At 48.9% G+C, this 20853-nt stretch overlaps 1 protein-coding gene across 4 annotated transcripts in view; it reads right to left on the reverse strand.

Annotated features, from left to right (window-relative positions):
- LOC136424438 (transcription factor GATA-4-like) overlaps positions 1 to 20853 on the reverse strand; it is a 58851-nt gene that overhangs the window by 13399 nt on the left and 24599 nt on the right. For all 4 annotated transcript variants that reach the window (XM_066413039.1, XM_066413038.1, XM_066413040.1 and 1 more), the window contains one exon: positions 17623 to 18538. In XM_066413039.1, coding sequence (XP_066269136.1) covers positions 17623 to 18472 — 850 coding nt within the window. In that variant the 5' untranslated portion in view covers positions 18473 to 18538. The remainder of the gene's footprint in view (positions 1 to 17622; positions 18539 to 20853) is intronic.

Genomic DNA, 20853 nt, shown 5'->3' on the forward strand with positions numbered 1-20853 from the left:
GAGCCGGTAGCCACTGGCTGGTACCCAGGCTAGGTTAGAACCCAAGCTAGGCTGGCACCCAGGCTAGGTTAGAACCCAAACAAGGCTGGCACCCAGGCTAGGTTAGAGCCAAAAGTTAACTAAGAGATTATAGCCCCGAACGAAGCTGGTTCCCAGGCTAGGTTGAACTACCCGATAGCCCGACTATTAATCTCACATCGGGCTCTCCGTGCTGACAGGATGATCACAGAGCTGCTCCCCAGTAGAACCAGCGCTGCTAATTACCCGGGCAGTTCGCCGCCTTCCGACATCTGGACTGCAACTTTCCAACGGGACATTCGGCTCACGTTATACGGACTCGGTCATCACGTTAGAGACGCCATACCGAACCATGTGAATCGTTCTCACGTCAACATTTTCGGTTCTTTAGGATTAGCAAACTCGCGCGTATTGTGCAGGACAAGTCCAGCACAATAAAGATCAAATTGAATGTTAGGATTGTGACAAATATCGTTTGTTGGTACATGGTAAGAACATATAAGTAAACATTCTAAAGTTAAGCCCGCATCTACAGTAACAAAGTTACACTCTCATCATCACGGGGTCGTGAAGCAGCGGCAACTGCGCGACCCAGTCCGCGGACAACCTTCGTGAGGCTCCGTCATCTTAGGAGACAAAGGACGTCAAGTCAGGACTCAAATGCGAGACGAAAATCAATTCTGGATGTTTCAATCACAACAGTTCAACCTGTACGGTTCTATCTTTGAAAAAAAGTCATCTTAAACGTCATTTACGTCAGCCTGACGCTCCTGACATCACTCTAGGCTGGCGCTCGGGGGCCTCCGTGACGCTACCCTGACGCTCGGGCGCATCGTGACGCTAGCCTGACACTCGGGCGCCTCGTGACGTTAACGTGACGCTTGGGCGCTCTCATGACGCTAGCCTGGCGTTCGGGCGGTCCGTGACACTAGTCTGACGCTCGGGCGCCCCGGTGGCGTTAGCGTGACGCTTGGGCGCTCTCATGACGCTTGGCCACCCCCAGACGTCGCCGGACCCCCACCTGTGCCCCCCTCCCCCAGGGAGGCCCTTACCTGCCAGCCCAGCGCCGCCAGCTTGACGGATGAGCCTGCTTGGGCGCGGCCGGTCTAGACGGTAAGACGGGAGAGGGAGGGAGGGGGGGGGCGTCTTGCGACGGCAGGGAAGAGGGCGAATGGCGAGCAGGCGGCCGAGCGGAACCTCCCCCACCCCCAGCCGCAGACTTTCGGTGTCAGGTTCGGCCGGGCGCGCGTCCGGGGCTGATAGCGACGCCAGCCCGTCGGTCCGCGGCTGATAGGCCGGTCAGCGCGTCGCCAGGGCACATCTGGGCTGTCAGAGGGAAGTAGGGCAAGGGGCCTGGCCTCACTCAACAGCACGACATCAACTCAGTATATCAGTCAGGTCCTCCAGTCCTGCACTCTCAACATAGCAGGTCCGTGTGACTAAAACTCAAGCCTGCACTCTCAACACGGCATCAACTTATTACAGCAGGTCCGTGGGACTAAAACTCCAGTCCTGCACTCTCAACAGCACGACATCAACTCAGTATTAGTCAGGTCCGTGGGACTATTTACTAAAACTCAAGCCTGCACTCTCAACACGACATCAACTCAAAACGACATGAACGTGGGCCCTTTGGTTTGGGCAGAAAGGTGCTACGGACGTGTTCTTAGAAAAAAAAGACTGAAGAAGTGTCTGCCTCCGGCCGCTCGTGTTTGCTGCTGCGCTAATCGGTAAAACATGTTGTTTTGAGTAGCGTGACGTTTGTTTGGATAATCACATCATAATTGGTACTTGTGCCTACATTTATACAATTCACATGTCGCCGCCCCAAAAACTCAACAAGAGGAGAAAAGTGGACTGAAACTGCGAAAGACGTTAACGTCTCGGGAACGAACCTCCTGGTTTGGACTGAATCGGAGAAGTCGGGAGCCGCGTGGTAGTTATACAGAGAACGACATTCGAGAGAAATGCATAAATATCTTCTGCATGTATTCGCATGAAACTTCATGGTGAATCAACTCTTGTGTTGGATTAAAGTTCAAATTTGTCCAATACCTTCTGCATGTAGTTTCTGTAATGATTCCTTACTAAGGATCACAACATATACGAGGGAAATTGTGACCAACTAAAGTGTATGAAAAGTCTGTCCGGGCGTCACTTCTACTCTCGCGGCTCAGCCGTGATGAAACAGGCGTGAAACTCCCGGCCTGCCTCTCCGGGTGCCAATAGGAAATCACATCTCCCTGAGACAGCGGCATGTTATCGGCCGGGAAGGTCTTAACTAGGCTGAAGAACAAACTAGCTAAAGATCTTAAGTCCAATTGTTTCCTGTCAGACTCGCCAAAACCGAAAGCAACGCGGCCTGACTGCGGCCGGGAAGTTGATACTATTGGTGTAGTTTACAGTTGATACTAGGGGTGTAGTTTACATTGCTTGTTGTTGGGAAAGATAAGAACGCCGGGCTCGATAGGAGTTAGATTCTGCTGCCGGGCGATAACAGACGCGCTTCTCGCGGGTGGACGGTCCGGCCGAGCATCGCTCTGTAGTTATTTATCTGCGCGCTAATTCCGGCGTTGTTGGGAAGTTAGTAACAGTAATTCCAGGGTTGTTGTGTTCCTGCCGGGCCCATCCAAGGCCGTCCACCCCGAGACTCGGCCCGCTGGACACGCAGAGAGAGTTAAATGCCACCGCTCCTACAAACCACTTACTCCACAATAGATGGCCACTTTAGTCCACTGGTTCATTTGAGAGTTATTCGCATTGACATTTCCTGAGTTGTTTTACGTAAGGACGTCGTCGCATTGTACACAAATGTGTGACGCTACGGAACGATACGATACCGCATGATGTTCGCACCGCGTCAACAGAACGTTTGCCGTGTGCTTTATGGCCGTTCTGTGGCGCTATGCTGAAGATAAATTGGGCAATTAACGTTCTTAATTAACACAGGTCGGCTGTGTGCGGATTTGTTGGGTTAACTCGGGCGGAGACGGTTGTTTTTGTGGGGTCATTTCTGGGTTAGTTTACTTAAGTCGCCCATCATGTGGGTTCATTACTCGTGACGGCCCAGAACTGGGGCAGGGCATAGGCGGGGTCGCGCAATCAGCAACTTTTCAGCTAACATTTAAAGGTTACATGTGACGTGTGGCGTGGGAGACTCTCATGTGTAGCATTAGCATTGTCAGGTTTATAATGTAAGGTGTATAAACTGTGTGCAAAAATGTACTACTCCAACGGTTCTTTGTGATATATCATGATGTAAGATTTAACAACTATTACTAGTGTTAGCCTAACAGTAGAGTTGATGGTTTCGGCCAGGTACTCTGACGTGAGGTGTAACATCATACCGCGGGTGTTACTACTACTGCCCATGTGTAACATTTGTTACTACTACTGCCCATGTGTAACATTTGTTACTACTACTGCCCATGTGTAACATTTGTTACTACTACTGCCCATGTGTAACATTTGTTTAAGATGGATCAATTGTTCGCAGCGTGTTGCATCATGATGCGGGGCTTAAGGAGACACTAAAGGTGTGTCATCCCGCAGCACCTGCACCGGGGTCAAGCAGGTGTCAGTGTGAGGTGTGTCACAGGTACATGTACATGTACAGGTACACACCAGGTGTCAGTGTGAGGTGTGTCACAGGTACACATGGCAAGCGCGCGGGGCGAGCAGTCAGCAGCCGCCGTGATGCCTCAGCCACCCACATGCAGTACCTTCGCGTCTTGAACTACCCTGGAAACAGCACGATCGTACAACTGTACAACTGTACAACTGTAGCGGCCACGTGGCCTGGTGCGGAAGACTGTGGGTCTCCATGACGCCACAGTGGGTCCGAACGGCTCATGCTATCACGTGGAAGATAAGATAAATCGTATTAAAGATTGAATAATTAGGACGAAACATATCTCCAAGTGAAACCACGCTTGTAGCTTCAAGTGAAAACAAGCGTAAAGTCTATAAGTATAACCCCCTTGCTTCAAGCAAGAAGGTAATTGCTTCAAGTGAAACCACGCTCGTTGCTCCAAGTGAAACCACGCTTGTAGCTTCAAGTGAAACCACGCTTGTAGCTTCAAGTGAAACCACGCTTGTAGCTTCAAGTGAAACCACGCTTGTTGCTTCAAGTGAAACCACGCTTGTAGCTTCAAGTGAAACCACGCTTGTAGCTTCAAGTGAAACCACGCTTGTTGCTTCAAGTGAAACCACGCTTGTTGCTTCAAGTGAAACCACGCTTGTAGCTTCAAGTGAAACCACGCTTGTAGCTTCAAGTGAAACCACGCTTGTTGCTTCAAGTGAAACCACGCTTGTTGCTTCAAGTGAAACCACGCTTTTTAGTAGCTTCACGTGAAACCACGCTTGTAGCTTCAAGTGAAACCACGCTTGTTGCTTCAAGTGAAACCACGCTTGTAGCTTCAAGTGAAACCACGCTTGTTGCTTCAAGTGAAACCACGCTTGTAGCTTCAAGTGAAACCACGATTGTTGCTCCAAGTGAAACCACGCTTGTAGCTTCAAGTGAAACCACGCTTGTTGCTCCAAGTGAAACCACGCTCGTAGGTCCAAGCGGGTCCGACAACACAGGGCAGGGTTGATGCCACACCATGATCACCGTGCCCCGCTACCCGCCCGGTGGCCGGCTCGGTGATGTAACCGGCACGGTGATGTGGCCGGCTCGGTGATGTAGCCCGGTACCGTCCTGGTTAATGTCACGCCTGGAACCAACACCTGCCGGTGGTTTCTGCCCAGAGCGAGCAGGAAGCGTTCCAGGCTCGGACTCAGCCAGCCGTGAGCCGCGACCTAATTTCCAGCACCGCTGTTTACACCGGCGGAATGATTCGGTTAAACCTATAATTTCGTCGTGAAGCTGCAACTTTGTCTGCTGGCATCATTTTCTCGGCTCAAACGCTAACTAGCGGCAGTGATGGCGGTTCGGCGGCCAGGATGACGGAATGCGCCCGGAACGCCTTTTTCTGTCTCGCCAGCTGTAATCAAATACCGACCGGTTCTAACGTTCTAACACATGACAAGTTGGTCAGTTCTGATGAAAGGTTGTACAGTGTAGTAGTACAGTGTTAATTTGATACTTTTGTAAAATTTGTTTCAAATGAAAAGGCGACAATTTGACCGCCTATTCTCTCTCGTGAGCAGCCATAGGACAAGTATGGTCTGCTCAAGTTCTTCAAAAATATGGCGGGAATAATTCTGCATTTCTATCCGCTCCTACGAGATACCTGCATGTAAGTAGGTTTGTATGTCACTTCGTTATAGCCCACCGACCGATTGGACATATCGCTCAACTAATTTTGTAGATAAGAAACGAACCTTTTTACGATTTGTGCGTTTTGTTGTCTTTCCAGTCATACTTTTACATTCTGCATGATACTCCAGTGATGAAGGCAATGGTTGCAAAAATCAGACTTAGATCGCAGCGAGGTTGCCGCGCGATCGCCGCCTGATGGAATGCGGGCCTAAAGCCCCCTTCACACTTGTGCGTATATGCAGGTCCGCATGACTCATGAGCTGCGTATAAACAAGTTTTGGGTTTAGGTTAAGTTTGCAGCCGAAGAAGTCTTTTTTTTTTGGTTCGATAACCAGGTGGCACGACGGTGGGTTAAAGTAGAAAACAACTTCGCAACTCATGCGCAATTGACTATACGCGCAAGTGTGATAGGATCCTAAGTAACTGTGCGCGTGGCGTAGTGCGGCGGGGAGCCCTTAAAGGACACTTTGGCGTGGTGCGGCGGGGAGTCCTAAAAGTACGTTATGACACTTTGGATAGTAGCACATAAATGTAAATGTAGCCGAAGGCCCTTGTTACCGTGTCTTTATGCCGCATGTAGTACAAAGATGCAGACGGGGGAACCAGACCCGGACCTTGTAACACGTACGTTATGCCACATGAAGTGCATAGATGTAGATGTAGACGGAGGAGACCTTGTTACATGTACATTATGCCCCATGTAGTGCATAGATGTAGATGTAGACGGAGGAGACCTTGTTACATGTACATTATGCCCCATGTAGTACATGTACATAGATGTAGTACATAGCTGTAGATGTAGACGGAGGAGACCTTGCTCGATCCTCCACTTCCTCTATTTTGACTCCGCGGGTCGGTCACGGCCGGAGTCAAGGCGGCCGCTGCAGGGGATGTGCGATGATTGATTCAACATTCTCGCGCTGTTCTGATAACTTATCGCACTCCAACTACCGCCCGCGTCCACGGAATAACGGCAAGGCAAACGGGAAATCTCCCATAGTTACCACGGGATTAGTGCGATAGGGGGACTAGCTGTGGTTAGCAGATACTCTCGAAGTGATGATACAGGCTGGCGCAGCCGCAAACTGATCGGTATAGAACGGGACACCACTGGTCGAGTGTTTCATTCTTCCAAGATCTCTCAATTTCTCAGCTTAGGTGGTTGTATATCTGTTTGTGATGGCTGACAGAGGAGCAATCTAAAACGTAAAGTCTGCCTTCCGCCGGCAAAGCATGTTGAAATACTCGCAACTCTACATGTAGGTACTCCACACGCTCCTTCACAGCGTCGTAATAAATTGACTTGTTCCACTGAATATGCGAGTGCGAGTCGTTTATGCAATTCACTTTTTGGCCGCATGAGGGCTACTATAGCGGTTTGTTCGCAAAGACAGCCCTGGGACAGAGAGCGTATTTTTGGTGCGCGAAGCATGCTGGGAGGACGGTAGTATCCTGGGGACGTGAATGTATGTGTGGATCGAAGGCCAAACTCGCTACCGTAGCAAACTCCCTTCCGTGACATAACTCCCCCCTCGGCAATCTAGAAGGGTAATCTAACACCCTCGCAGCGCCACCAAATTAGGTACATTTTAAAGTTCCCTTTGATATAACGTATCACCATTGTGGCAACATTTTACCCCCGAAATAGTAAACTTTCGTCTTGTTTTCGCCTCGGTAACTGTAGAAAATACTAGCTAACTAGTGTACAGTCACACGTTTTATAGAGACGCACACAAGAGTCACACAACTTACGATTTGCTAAGGTAATTGAGACAAACACAAAACAAAACAAAATGACAGCCGTGGATTCCATATAGTTTTATTTTGTGTATTGGTTGAGCCCACGATCTAAACCTATGGCTTCTTCGCGGCGCTGGGTACGAGCGTGGGTACTCCACGTCTCTACACACACATACTGACGGGACACGGCTGCTATGTACAACTTTCCCGGGGCGGAGTGGGCACCAAATAACTCGTATCGAAACTCGCAACTTGGACTCGGTCACACCCCCGGGTCTGACAGGTCCCCCCCCCCCCCCTGGACACCCCCCCCCCCCCCGGCCCTGACAGCCCCGTCCTTCGTCATTGCCCATAAATAGCATCGCCACCACCGGGGAGGCCTTATCTCATGGACCGGCCATGAACCAATTATTGAGCTTCCCGAATCTGATACTGGTGATCACGGTGTTCCCCAGGTATATAGGAATATACCGGGTGTTCTACATGTACACAGGAATATACCATGAAGGTGTTCTGATACACTACAAAGTCTTTTGATACTCTACAAAGTGTTCTGATACGCTACAAAGTATTATGATACTCTACAAAGTGTTCTGATACTCTACAAAGTGTTCTGATACGCTACAAAGCTCTGATATGCTCCAAAGTGTTTTGATACGCTCCAAAGTGTTTTGATACGCTCCAAAATGTTTTAATACGCTCCAAAGTGTTCTGATACGCTACAAAGTGGCGGTCTGCATGCACGCTTGTTCTCTCCAGGTCAGACAGGCCATGGCTGCACACAAGTTGTGCAGTCGTTACAATCTTTAGTTCTGTTTTGGCTCTTCTCCTATGTGCTCCTCACATGCCGACAGGTGCGCAAGTCATAGGCAGGTACGCGTATATCCAGGTGTGTGCAGGTGAACCTCCGTACGCAGGTATGTACCCAGATGTGTGCAGGTTACGTTCCTGGTGACGTCAGGTGACCGGAAGTGCCCCTCTCCGAGCTGAGCTGAACAAGCAAAGACGGAAAGTCGGGCTAATCCCGCGCCCCGGCGGCGGGCAGGAGGGGAAATCCGGCGGCTCAGGGCGGGGGGCGGCCCGCCGGGACCCGTCACACCTGCCGGCCCTGCGCGCACGGTACATTGCCGCGCACAACCGGCTAATATCCGCACATAGCCGCCAGGCAACATTATCGGATCGAATGACACAACACAAAACTGTCCCCACCTCGGCAATTTACGCCTGCTGACATCTGCTGGTGGTCAGTCGTACCCGGGCAACAGCCGCGGCGCGCCGCTGCAGGCGTCTCCGGGACGGCAACGTGTGAGGGCGTCTTGAGACGGGCGTCTTGGAGGCTGGGTGAGCGTCGTGAAGACGCTAGGCTGTGTGTGCAGGTATTCCTGGCACTCTAAGGTCCTTCTACCCCCACCTCCGTGCCAAGGCGAACCCGCAGGCAGGCAGGCAGAGCTAACGTGCAGAACCACCAGAACTAACACTTCCATCAAATAACCAGCGCTCCCATGGTAAAGCAAAGCGCTAGCGTGTTCAGACACAGCCAGGCCGTGTACACTTCAGCCCGAATAACCCCAGCACAGATAACCAGCCCAGCGGTTAAGTTCGGATTCCTTTTCAGCGCAAACGTCGCCTCAGCCCCGCTCAAGGCCGACAAGCGCCGCGGGAAAGGCGGATCTTCTTTCCACGCTTGCTTGTTTTGAGCTGACACGCGACCTAAAATATTGTTATAATTAAACCTGATAAAATAAATTCGGCTAATCTGATGATAAACAAAGCGGTGTAGGGGAGATCTGGGCCTAGCTGCGGACTTAGGCTGAAGTGGGGGCGGGTTTTCCTCGCGCTCCGCCGACAGACCAAGTAAATACCTGCCTGCCTACCAAAACAGGACGGAGGGGCACCGGGGGAGCCGCCCGGCCATTTGTCTTGGAAGGAATCTCAGCCCGCGTCTCCCCGCCAGCTGGGACGTCTCAGGCGCGAGTAACAAGTTCAGCTGCAGCGCGGGGCCTTGAGGGCGCGCGGCGCGAGACAGGCGCTGAGGAGGGCCCGCTCTCCCGCCCATAATCACGTCGGACGGACCCGTAAATTCTGCCCAAATCACACCGCGGGGACGTTCCAGCCACATCAGGACCCGCTCTGTTGTTCTTACGCTGACACTAGGCAGGAATTGGACTTCTTCTGTTCGAGTTAATCACACCACTTTGTCGCAATGTTATAGTATTACATAAACAATATCGTCTAAACTTTCGCCGGCTGTCTCGGCTTTCTAATTATGCCATACCAGGCCGGGCTGGCTGCCCGTACATGTGAGGGGGTCATAGGGCAAACCTGTTAGGCGCAAGACATCATCCATCGGAGGGTAGGAGGGGGGTCACAGGCCTCATCGGGCGGGGGGGGGGTAGAGAGGGGGGTCACAGGCCTCATCGGGGGTAGGGAGGGCTCACAGGCACTGCATCATCCATCGGAGGGCAGGGAGGGGGGAGGGGGGGGGTCACATGCACGACTCAGCTGCAGGCGAGAAATCTTACCAACACAGAAATGTTGACAGCACAAAAATGTAACCTACACACACTCCTTCAGCGCACCGCGGGGTTCTCTTATTACAAGTTGTTTCCCACAGAGGGTGCAATGTTAAGTACATGTACTACGGGTGTCTTCTGAAAGAGCATCTACATAATTCTGAACCTAGCCTGTATCTTTGATACTCCACACACGACACTCACTCGAACTCACTCACTCATCTCCGCTGCTTTTCAGTCTTACACGACACGTCATTCTTCTGACTCCTTCATCCACCAGACGCGCACAGCCCGGCCATGGAACTAGGCGAGCCCTGGCAACCGGAACATGATGGCAACGTAAGAACGCCGCAACTCCACACACAAAACACTGGAAAATCCTGCCGATCTAGGAACGCAACTATGGCTATGTGGGAGTAAACTCTCACAACTCAAGAACTTAAAACTGAACACGAAAATTTCGCCTTTGTCCTACAATTGTTTCCCAAACAACGAAAGCTTGTTTATATTTCATGATATATGGTAGAAACCAACTCATTGAAGTAGACAGGATGAGCGGTGTTGTACTAATTTCTCGAACTCCCAAACAAAAAAGCTCAGATAAATCGGTGTTGATATCATTTTCCTTCCTTACAATCCAGCCTGTGACGTCACAGTTCAACCTTTCACTGCCACAGAAGCCGATGTGTAGCAAACAAAGTAGCAAGTGTCGGACTTGTCACAACATCGCCACACAAAGCCGCGGTACTGTGGCGCCCGGTGGCGACACGTGGGACAGGGAAGAGCTACAGGAATGATATCTGAAATGTACATTAATTAAGCTAATTGTGAATCAAAATAAACTCATCTGAAAGAGCGACACACGACCGAGCGGAGTGGAGAAAGCCGCGCCGGCCGAAAGCTACGTTTGGAGGTTGGGGCCTCAGTATTTTAGTGAATGAAGACATTTATTGGACATTTTGCCTAACCTAGAACGGGTGACAACACTAACATGCGCATCTCAACAAGCATTTTCACTGGACCGGCTTCTTTTCGCCTCACCTCCTACTGCATGGTACAACACTGACAGGTTCTTATGCCGTTCTTTGCTCGAGTCCGGCCATGCCCTCCCAGCATCCTGACCCAGTAATAAACGCGCTGACGTCAGCTGCGGAGCTGTTCTCAACTTCTCATGTACAAGAACGAAACAGACTCGAACTTTGACCCCTCGGGCTGACCATGGAAACGGGAAGATACAAGAATTTTTGTCCTTATAAATGGTTTCTGGGTCAAAATCCGTCAGAGTTGATTCTACTCGTACTCCACAATAGACATCAGTGGAAGACCGCCCGAGTATCAGGGATGTAGGTGACGAACCTTTCTTTCCTGTCGTTGGCCAGAATTCAGCTAGACTAGAGATAATCTTGTATCCGAACAAAGGACCATTACGCTTTATTTACAGCCATGACAATGTGCGAAAGTGTGGTTTATAAGCAGCGCTGTAGATTGTGCTCAAGTCCTAGTCTCCAACCAGACCCAATGGATTGCAAAGACCGTATCCAACTGGAAGAAGGACGTACTTCCTCTGCCAGTTTGATACGGTCTTTATGCAACCTATAGATCTGCTTGGAGATTACTCAAGTCCCAGCCGACCCTAATGTGTGCTTAGTTATAGACGTACATCCACTTTCTTTGTGAATGTAGAAACTTCTCGATAAGGGCCTTTGTCTCTAACGTTTGGTCGATTGATTCTGCCTACATCAATATATTTCACGTTTTAGTGCTTCGCGGAACTCAATACTCAAATCTACTTTTTCATACAAGGATATATATACAGTGTACCCAGATTCCGCTAACCCAGATACTGTACCGCGGTGCCCATACGGAACTGCAGCGGCTCCAACAGGAAACGGCGGAAGCACTACCATTTCTACATCGCTGAGCCTGATCATAAAGTATACATTATTGTCGGGTTTGTGTAGTTATAGGCCTACAATTGTGCGACCACGACACAATTCGTGCGGTACTCCCGAAGCCTTCAGAAATTTGGTTACTATAGAACTTACGAGACACTTAGAGTTTGGAACAACAATGTATAAACTATAATAAAGTAAATTATTTCAACCCCTGTAGATCTTGTATCAATGAATTTTCTAAAATACAGGAAGGCGGAATATCTATCAGGCGACGCAGTCAGTAATGTGAGCTTGTTGCGATGTGAGCATGTTGCGATGTGAGCATGTTGCGATGTGAACATGTTGCGATGTGAGCATGTTGCGATGTGAGCATGTTGCGATGTGAGCATGTTGCGATGTGAGCATGTTGCGATGTGAGCATGTTGCGATGTGAGCTTGTTGCGATGTGAACATGTTGCGATGTGAACATGTTGCGATGTGAGCTTGTTGCGATGTGAACATGTTGCGATGTGAACATGTTGCGATGTGAACATGTTGCGATGTGAACATGTTGCGATGTGAACATGTTGCGATGTGAACATGTTGCGATGTGAGCTTGTTGCGATGTGAACATGTTGCGATGTGAGCATGTTGCGATGTGAATGTTGCGATGTGAACATGTTGCGATGTGAGCTTGTTGCGATGTGAATGTTGCGTTCGGAATTTGGACTATGGCTCTCCACTCTCCAGTGTTGAAGTGGCCGAGGTTACATCATGTGAGGAACATTGTGCAGAGTTCAATGATCTCAATCCAACCGACTCCCTACAACGGCTTTGGCTTTTAAACATTTGTTAGAGAGATTCCAAACTTCAAGTGCCCCTTGTGATCTCGGTAGTGTACAGGAGTTCTGTATGTAAGGTTCGACAGGAGGCACGGCTGGGCGCTGTTTGTTGGAGTCATTTTAGCAGGGAACACGGCAGAAGTACCGGCTAGGACCACGTACCGTTCTAAAGTTCTAAAAACTAGCAACATTTCCTATATGTAGCAGTATAAAAAAGGAACGTTAAATGTTACAAGTGTATATGACTTTAATCTCAATTGAATTTACTCGTCGGATCGTATGGAGTTTCTAGAAGCCTACTTGGTCATCTAACATACGGCTGTACGTGAACTGTGCGCGCCGACCGACGACTGTACGTGAACTGTGCGCGCCAACCTCAGTGACGACTGGGACGCCGTTTGGTGGAGTCAGAAATAGCAGGAAACGTTGAGTATTGACACGACAGAAGTAGGGACTTCCGTATCCCGTAGGATCCAGTACCTTTCTAAAAGTTATAAAGACTAGTAACATTTCCTATATGAACAAGTAAGGGTCGTTAAGTCTCAAAATGAAGTTGACTTAACACATCGAATCGCTTTCAGGAGTACCCAGAAGCGTTAAACATGTTTGCTTCTGGAACACACGATCATACCAGAGCGCACCAACACTGTACGTGCACACACGCACGATGAAGATCATGTACGTTACACAAACGCCATGATAAACATGTCCAGCGGAGCTTTCCGCTGGCTCCTGACTTGTCCTTGGTACGACGGAAGCGTGGAGCCTGGCGTGTGTGCTCCGCACATAACACTGCACACACATGTTTATACATGTACGCACATACACGGCACATAATGCACAGCCGCCATTCCTGCACTGTTATTCACCGCTCACGGCGCGGGCAGTTTGCCGGGATTGTCGCGTTTCCTGCCGACTTTAGCCCGTCGACATGTCTGTGTCGCCCAGGAACAGACCTACTTTAGTTAACGGTCAACGGAAGCGAGTTATACAGAAGGACGGAGAAATTGTCTTTCCTGGAGACACAAACTTGCCGAACGTGACGAAAAGTGTTACGGAGCGAGCCTGTCTCTGTCGGCATGTTAATGTTTGGGTCCGAACGGGTCTTATCTGATGGTTGTGGCGATTCTGCCGTTAATGAGACAAACTTATTGATTACGGGATTGACTAAGAGAACGCCTTTAACATTATAGCCTCTCTATGCCAGCAGATCTCTCTATGTGGTCCTCGGCATAGTGTTAAAATTTATCGCAGACTCTTGTTGTTATCATTAGTGATATCTTATATTATTTTAGAATTATTTAAGAATGTGTAAGAAAATATAGAGGTGAAAAGTTCCGGAAGACCAAATTAATTATTGATCCAACTATTCTCAAAATGATTCCTAGAAGAAATGAGTTCTGCAAAATGTTGCCTTATCTTGGCCCTTTTATAGACCAAAAAGTGTCGTCAAACGTGAAAGTTCACGCCGGGGTTTCCCGGTCGCCTGTTCCAACGTTATAATCGTGCGGCCCTTTCAGTAGATTTCCTATCTTAACTCTCGATGTGGTTATTTGCTTCGCTTACAAAGTTTCCCGTCAATCTGTCGTGTTTTAGCGTTAACAAATCCCCGTAAAACAATCGGGTGTTTGATAACTGTCGGCTTCGGTCCGATTATCCGGAATCATCTCTCTTTGCGGTTAGTTTATAGCTCTAGTTTTAACAGCAAAATATTCTGTGTCCAATTTTGCCGGTTAAGATTCAAAACTATTCCGTGTGGTTAGTTGTGAAGGTTGTAACGTTTCAGGCGGTCTGTCGGAGTTTCAACTGTTCTATTGTCGCCCATGAGACAAGCGGAACGCCAGCAGAATTTCCCTGCGACGAAAACTCCGCCAGCGACCAGTCGTGTGATTTTCTCATGTAGATAAGTCTATTAGTCAGTTGTGAAGTTTATAACTGTTTAAATCCAACATGCCACAATCGGCTGCTCCAGTTCACAGACCGCTGGTTGCGATCATGTCGGTTCTAACGTCACACATGTGTGCACACTTGGGTTATCTTTCTATCTTATTTACTCTATTCACATTTATTTTACGGGGATGGGGCAAAAGTAAAGTTGGTTATCGAGGCATTCTCCTTATACAGTTCGTTTGTTGTGAAGTGTTCTAAAATGATTGTTTATTTGGTCTGTTTTGTAGTTAAACATGTTTCTAATCTGAGTTGTCGTTGTTTTGAGTTGAATAGTCTCCTCTAAAACCATCAGCTGAGGACGGTTAACTTTATCTGTCAGGACTGCGCTTTGAGCTATCCTGTAGGTAGATGGGTCCAAGCTTATAAACTCACCTGTGTAGGTTTTAAAGCCACATACCTGCCGTTAAGTCTAAAGTGTAACGTTATAAACAAGTTTTCACGGTGCCAGTTTTATCCTCCATGTAGCAATCGGCTGTAACGGATAACGGTTATCTATTGGCAGCTCCGCTATCATGTCGGTTTGGAAGTTATTAATCTGGCATGAGTAGTTTTTTTTTTATTAGATAAGTTGCATGTTTGTCGTTGTTATATTATTTCAACTCCCTATTAATAATTTCAACTTCCATAATAATCCGTAACATCGGCATTCAATTTCCGTAACTTCTGTCTGTTACCGATCCCGAGTTCAGGTCGTTATTATCTGTGGGTGCTGCCATTTCTGCTTCAAACGTATTATCATCAACTCTGGTTCAGTTTTGTTTGACTCTGAGTGTGCAGTTTGAAATTCCTTATATGTTATTTGCCAGGTCTTTTAGTCTATATGTCTTTCTGAATGCCGTTTGCTGCAATTTGAGTCCATTTATCTGTTGGCGTTATCAAGTCAACCTGCTTTAGATCTATGTACCAGTGGCATGAGTAGATTTCTACTTGCCTTGTTTGTACGATGCTTGCAGTTTTTAGAATGTAATTTCGGGCTGTATTAACGAACGTCCGGGGCAGATTACGGATTCAGTCAGTTTATCTGTCCGCGGCTGTTTTAAACTTATAAACTTGGGTCGGGTGTTCTGATGAATTCTACAGTACCGTCTGCCATGTTTTAGAGGCTAATGTCATTTTTAAACCCGTTTTCTTTCTGCAACAATCAGCTATAATATCATGTGTTTAGTTCCTTTATCTGCGGATTTGCTAGCATGTCTGCTTTAAACCCATCCACTTCCCGTGGCTAATTTAGACTTTTGATCTAATTTAGACGCTGTTTGTCGTTGTTGAATTATCTGAAATCCCTCCAGCTACGTTCCATAACAATCGTCTGAGGTAGATTACGGGTTCAGTCTCTGGGTCCAGTACGTCTATCTTTCGCAGCTCCGCTATTATGTCTGTTTTCAACTTGTACACTTTTCATAGCTAGTTTTTTATTACACAAATTGTCCGTTGTTAGATTCTTTTTAATCCCTCTGCGTTCTGTAACAATCGTCAGTGCCAGATCCCGGGTTGCGTCCGTGTAGCAGATCCCGGGTTGCGTTCGTTTGTAGCAGATTACGGATTCCCTTTGGTTCATCTGTTGGCGGCTCCGCTATCATGTCTGTTTAACTTGTTACCTTGTCATGACTAGTTTAGACTTCAAGTTTTAACACTATTTGTCGTTGTTAGATTAAATCCCGCTAAGTTCTGCAACAGTCGTTTGTAAGAGATTACAGGTTCATTTGGTTTAAATGTTAGCGGCTCTGCTATCATGTATCTGGGTTGGGTACTGTGTTCTGGGAAATTCTAAGGTTTCACTCTGCTTCTTGTTGTTAGAATTGATCAACTTGAATCGCTCTATGTTTTGTAAGAATCGATTCTTACAAAAGATATCGTCTGTGACTGATTACGGGTCAGTCCGTTTATCTGTTGGCGGCTCTACTATCATATATGCCATAGATTGTACCCGTTACAATTGTCGCGCAATAAAGTTCTTCTTCTATACATGTAAATATATATACTATCTAGGGTTGGGTACTGTGTTCTGGTAAGTTTTTACAGTGTTTCTTGTTGTATAAATCGCTCTATGTTTTTTACCAATCGTCTCTTACATATTACGGTAAGTTTTTACAGTGTTTCTTGTTGTATGAATCGCTCTACGTTTTGTACCAATCGCCTGTGACAGATTACGGTAAGATTTACACTGTTTTGTTCTATGAATCGCTCTACGTTTTGTACCAATCGTCTCTTACATATTACGGTAAGTTTTTACACTGTTTCTTGTTGTATGAATCGCTCTACGTTTTGTACCAATCGTCTGTGACAGATTACGGTAAGTTTTACACTGTTTTGTTCTATGAATCGCTCTACGTTTTGTACCAATCGTCTGTGACAGATTACGGTAAGTTTTACACTGTTTTGTTCTATGAATCGCTCTACGTTTTGTACCAATCGTCTCTTACATATTACGGTAAGTTTTTACACTGTTTCTTGTTGTATGAATCGCTCCACGTTTTGTAAGAATCGTCTGTGCCAGATTAGGGCCTCAGTGCGCTTATCTGTCGGCGGCCCCGCTATCATGTCTCGCGGCTCCAGGCGGCCGCCCGCCCCGCGCGGCAGACAATACGGACCCAGCGGGGCCACCGATTACCCAGCGGGGGTAAAGTCAACACGGCCGGGGGAGGTGTCATCGCGCCGCCCGCCGGTATAACCGCGACCCCCGCTGGCTCCGCTCCGGGAACACCACACAGTCATTAGCCGGGAAAAGGCGCTCGTTTGTGGGCTGAATAGAAAGTTTATCCGGACCCGCCCCGTGACCAACACGTTCGCGTGCCGATAGTCGCTGTTAGGAGGCTATAAAAACCACGGTAGAACTGGGCCCAGTTTCTACAGGAGCACACTAGTATAGGAAAGGCGTACAGATCACCTCAAACCGGGAATCCTGACGGGTCCGCATCTACACACGGCTCCTCACACTGCCCCAACTGTGGCAATGAAGGGGCGTTTAATGCGTGTTACAAAAACAAATAAACAAGGCGTTCTAAGCGCGGATAAGGTAATGTGTCCACCCGTCTGTGGCGGCTCTCAGGTGGCGAGTATGCACAGGTAGGGATGGGGAGTTATAATGGCTCAGGAAAACTCTGCGTCTGTACAATAACAACAATAACAAACCAGGAGAAAAATTATGTGGTCCCTTCATATTCTACGGAGAGGTTTTGTTATGGTGTCTGTAGAACCTTCAGTTCAGAAAACCGTGTTTTTGTTACAGATTTTACCTCCCAGTTCCTGCGACATTACAGGAAACCTAGGTTCTTACATACCTCCTCAGTTCTTACGGTACAACAGAAGTGTATAACAGAAGTGTATAATAGAAGTGTACATGTATAACAGAAGTATAATAACAAGTATGATAACAGAAGTATGATAACAGAAGTATAACAGACTGTAACAGAAGTGCCTACCTGAGCTTGAGCGCCTGGCCAGCGTGGGCCCGCCGATGGCCCTCGGGTGGAAGCCGACGTTGTCGAAGGTGCTCCAGCTGGCCATGTCGGGGCTGACGTAGGCCGTGTACGGGCTGAGGCCGTTGGTGCGCGCCAGCGGCGTGTAGGAGTCCCGGGAGGCCGCGGCGTTGAGCGGCGGGGAGGGCGGGAAGGAGAAGCGGGGCGACACGGAGGGGTGCGCCGAGGAGGTAGGCTGGGGGAAGGCGGTGGTGTCGGGCTGGCACCAGACGGCGTGGCCGTTGGTCTGCTGCGGGGGGACCTGCTGCGAGGCGCCGCCGCCCTGCTGGATGTACGGCACGGAGAGCATGGAGTGGACGCGCGTGGTGGGCACGTACACCGGGCTGCGGCCCTCGGCGTGCAGCGGGAACCCGCCCGGGGACTCGTGGTAGGTGGGCGGGGACCCGGCCGTGTGGTGCATGGCCGCCACGGAGTGGTTCTGGTACATGTCTGAGTCCGGCAGGTTATAGTTGTGCAGTCCCGAGCTGCTGTACGGGCTGGCCGTCCCGTAGTCCGCCGAGCGGCTGGTCGGGTCCGTGGTGTCCTGGGCCCGCTGACTCGTGTGGATGGTCACGCTGATGCCGTGCGAGCTCGCCGCGCCGGGCCGGTCCAAGTGCCGGAAGAATTTCTCGACGTCCTCCGTGGGAAGGAGCTGGTTGGGGTCGGCGGTGTGCAGAGAGGCGGGCCCGCCGTTGGGCATGCCCCGCAGCGGTTTGATGTCGACGCTGGTCGGCTGGGCGGACGGGGTCGGGCCGCAGACCGAGCTGTGAGGTCCCCGGTACGCTGAGGTCCAGAGGGGATCGCGCGGTTCCATTCACTGGGCCATCCACGCCGCAGCCCCGGGGGGAGGCGGGAGGGGGGCTGCTGAGGGCTCGGGAACCTACAGGGGGCAAAGAACACACGTTAGGACAAACTTACAACACACGTTACAACACACGTTAGGGCAAACTTATAATACACGTTACAACACACGTTAGGGCCCAACAGCCTACAACACAAACTTATAACACACAGTCAGAGAGGGGCTGCTGAGGGCTCGGGAACCTACTGGGACAAACTTATAATACACGTTACAACACACGTTAGGACAAACTTATAATACACGTTACAACACACGTTAGGGCTCAACATCTACAACACAAACTTATAGCACACAGGGAGGGGAAGGGAGGGGCTGCTGGGGGCTCGGGAACCTACAGGGGGCAGAGAACACACGTTAGGAAAAACTTATAACACACGTAACAACACACGTTAGAAACTTAGGACACGACATGGGGGTGGTTACAGAACATGTTAGGGGCTACCATCGGTACCGATATATAAGGGGGAGGGGGTGCAGAACATGTTAGGTTACAGGCAATGTACCACACACACATACAAAACACAGAGGAGAGGAGGGGGGGGGGAGAACACACGTCAGGACATGGGCAACACTAGGTGCCTATAACCTGCACAAACTCACACTAAGTGGAATGAGACTAGTAGAGTGACTCCCAGGGACTACAGCCAGTAAAGGGTCTCAGGGACTGAAGATACTGAAGTTGTTAAGGTGCAGATAACTCACAGGCAACAAAGAGCACACAGATAACGAGATAGTGAAGAATCTAGAGGACCGTGGGAGCAGAGAGAGATCACAGTAGGCATAGAACACGACCAGCATACAGCGAAATATACATCCATACATCAACATACATTCTTACATCCATACAGCACATTGCTATGGGTGCAACAGTGATATACTTTGAACATAGCACACATTCATGGTACAACTCATCTATATAATACTTATAGGGTACACGTAAAACTTTTATCACGATAATTTACAAACATGTATAAGTTACAACACTTATATACATGACACACTTAAATATGACATGTAAAACACTTGTACATGTAACAGTTACACACTTATACTTATAGCACACTTGTACAATAAAGTATCAGGCTTCCACAGACATGTAGAACACATCTATATAACATGTATTAGGACACGGGAGACGTTCTAAAGTTCGAAACACATCAGGGTAAAGACAACGGACAACACGTTCCACAAGCAACCCTTAAGTTTGTGCTCAAGTCTTCTTACTTCACCTGAACTGCGTGTTATCTCATGTGTAAGGCGTTGATAAATATTTCCATTACGGACAACACGTTATAACATAAAGGGGTAGTTGTAGCACATCAAACATGAGGACTGATCAACAACAGTATCCAAAACACTTAACGCAGCGGACATGCGGAGTTTTGTACGCAAAGTTTGGCTCTAGAAAAACGTCTAGACGTTAACTTCTCACCCTGTCCGAGTCTAGCCCTTATACGTCTTCTACCTCCTGGTGAAGACGTGGCGGATTTAAGATGAGACTGAAGACGTTTTGTCCGTTTTTCTGGCTTGAGAACTAGGCGTGATTTACTGAAGACGTTTTGTCCGTTGTTCTGACTTGAGAACTAGGCGTGATTTAAGATGAGACTGAAGACGTTTTGTCCGTTGTTCTGACTAGAGAGCTAGGCGTGTTCCCGGGAGGAGCTGTCAGCGGAGACTGACCACGCCTGTCGCCAGCAGAACTGATGTTATCTGGAAGACCTGCCGCGGAGTTACGGGGAGTTTACCGGGCAGGGGTTCAGGTGGGGCCGGGGGGAGGCGCAGGTCCGCCCGAGGAGACCTTCAGGCCGGCTCGGCAGCCGGGCTACCGCCGTGTTGGTCTGACACGATGTTACTAGAAAACATATTTGTCCACCTTATCCTGCCCTCGTGTGTAAATCACCCGCGCTGCGCCGCTAACAATGGTAACAATGGGCCCAGCATGTTCCTACAATATAACAATACTGATTACCAAAGTACACCCAACCCGTGCGCGCAGGGGCAAGACGGGACGCTCGAGTTTCTTACGGAAATCTTAACCAAGAAAACCGAGATATTCAAGAGAACATTTGCACGTCTTACAGAAGAGGACAGCCGAAATAAGACGTCTCTAGATGAGTAAGCAGGAGCTCAGCGGGAGACAATAACAGCCTGAGTGGCGCGGAGTGAAGGCATGTGCTCACGGTTACATATTGTTTGTCTTTCGCCAGTTAAACGTAACTCATAAAGGTTGGGCTGGAGTCGGCAGGAATTCAAGTTGGTGCCGAGTCGACGGGAGTTTAAAAAGTGCGCTTCCTGCGGGCAGCTACGCGTGGTTCGACCAAAACACTAGTTTT

Source organism: Branchiostoma lanceolatum, chromosome 18 (genome assembly GCF_035083965.1).
Source record: "Branchiostoma lanceolatum isolate klBraLanc5 chromosome 18, klBraLanc5.hap2, whole genome shotgun sequence".
NCBI classification, from domain to species: domain Eukaryota; kingdom Metazoa; phylum Chordata; class Leptocardii; order Amphioxiformes; family Branchiostomatidae; genus Branchiostoma; species Branchiostoma lanceolatum.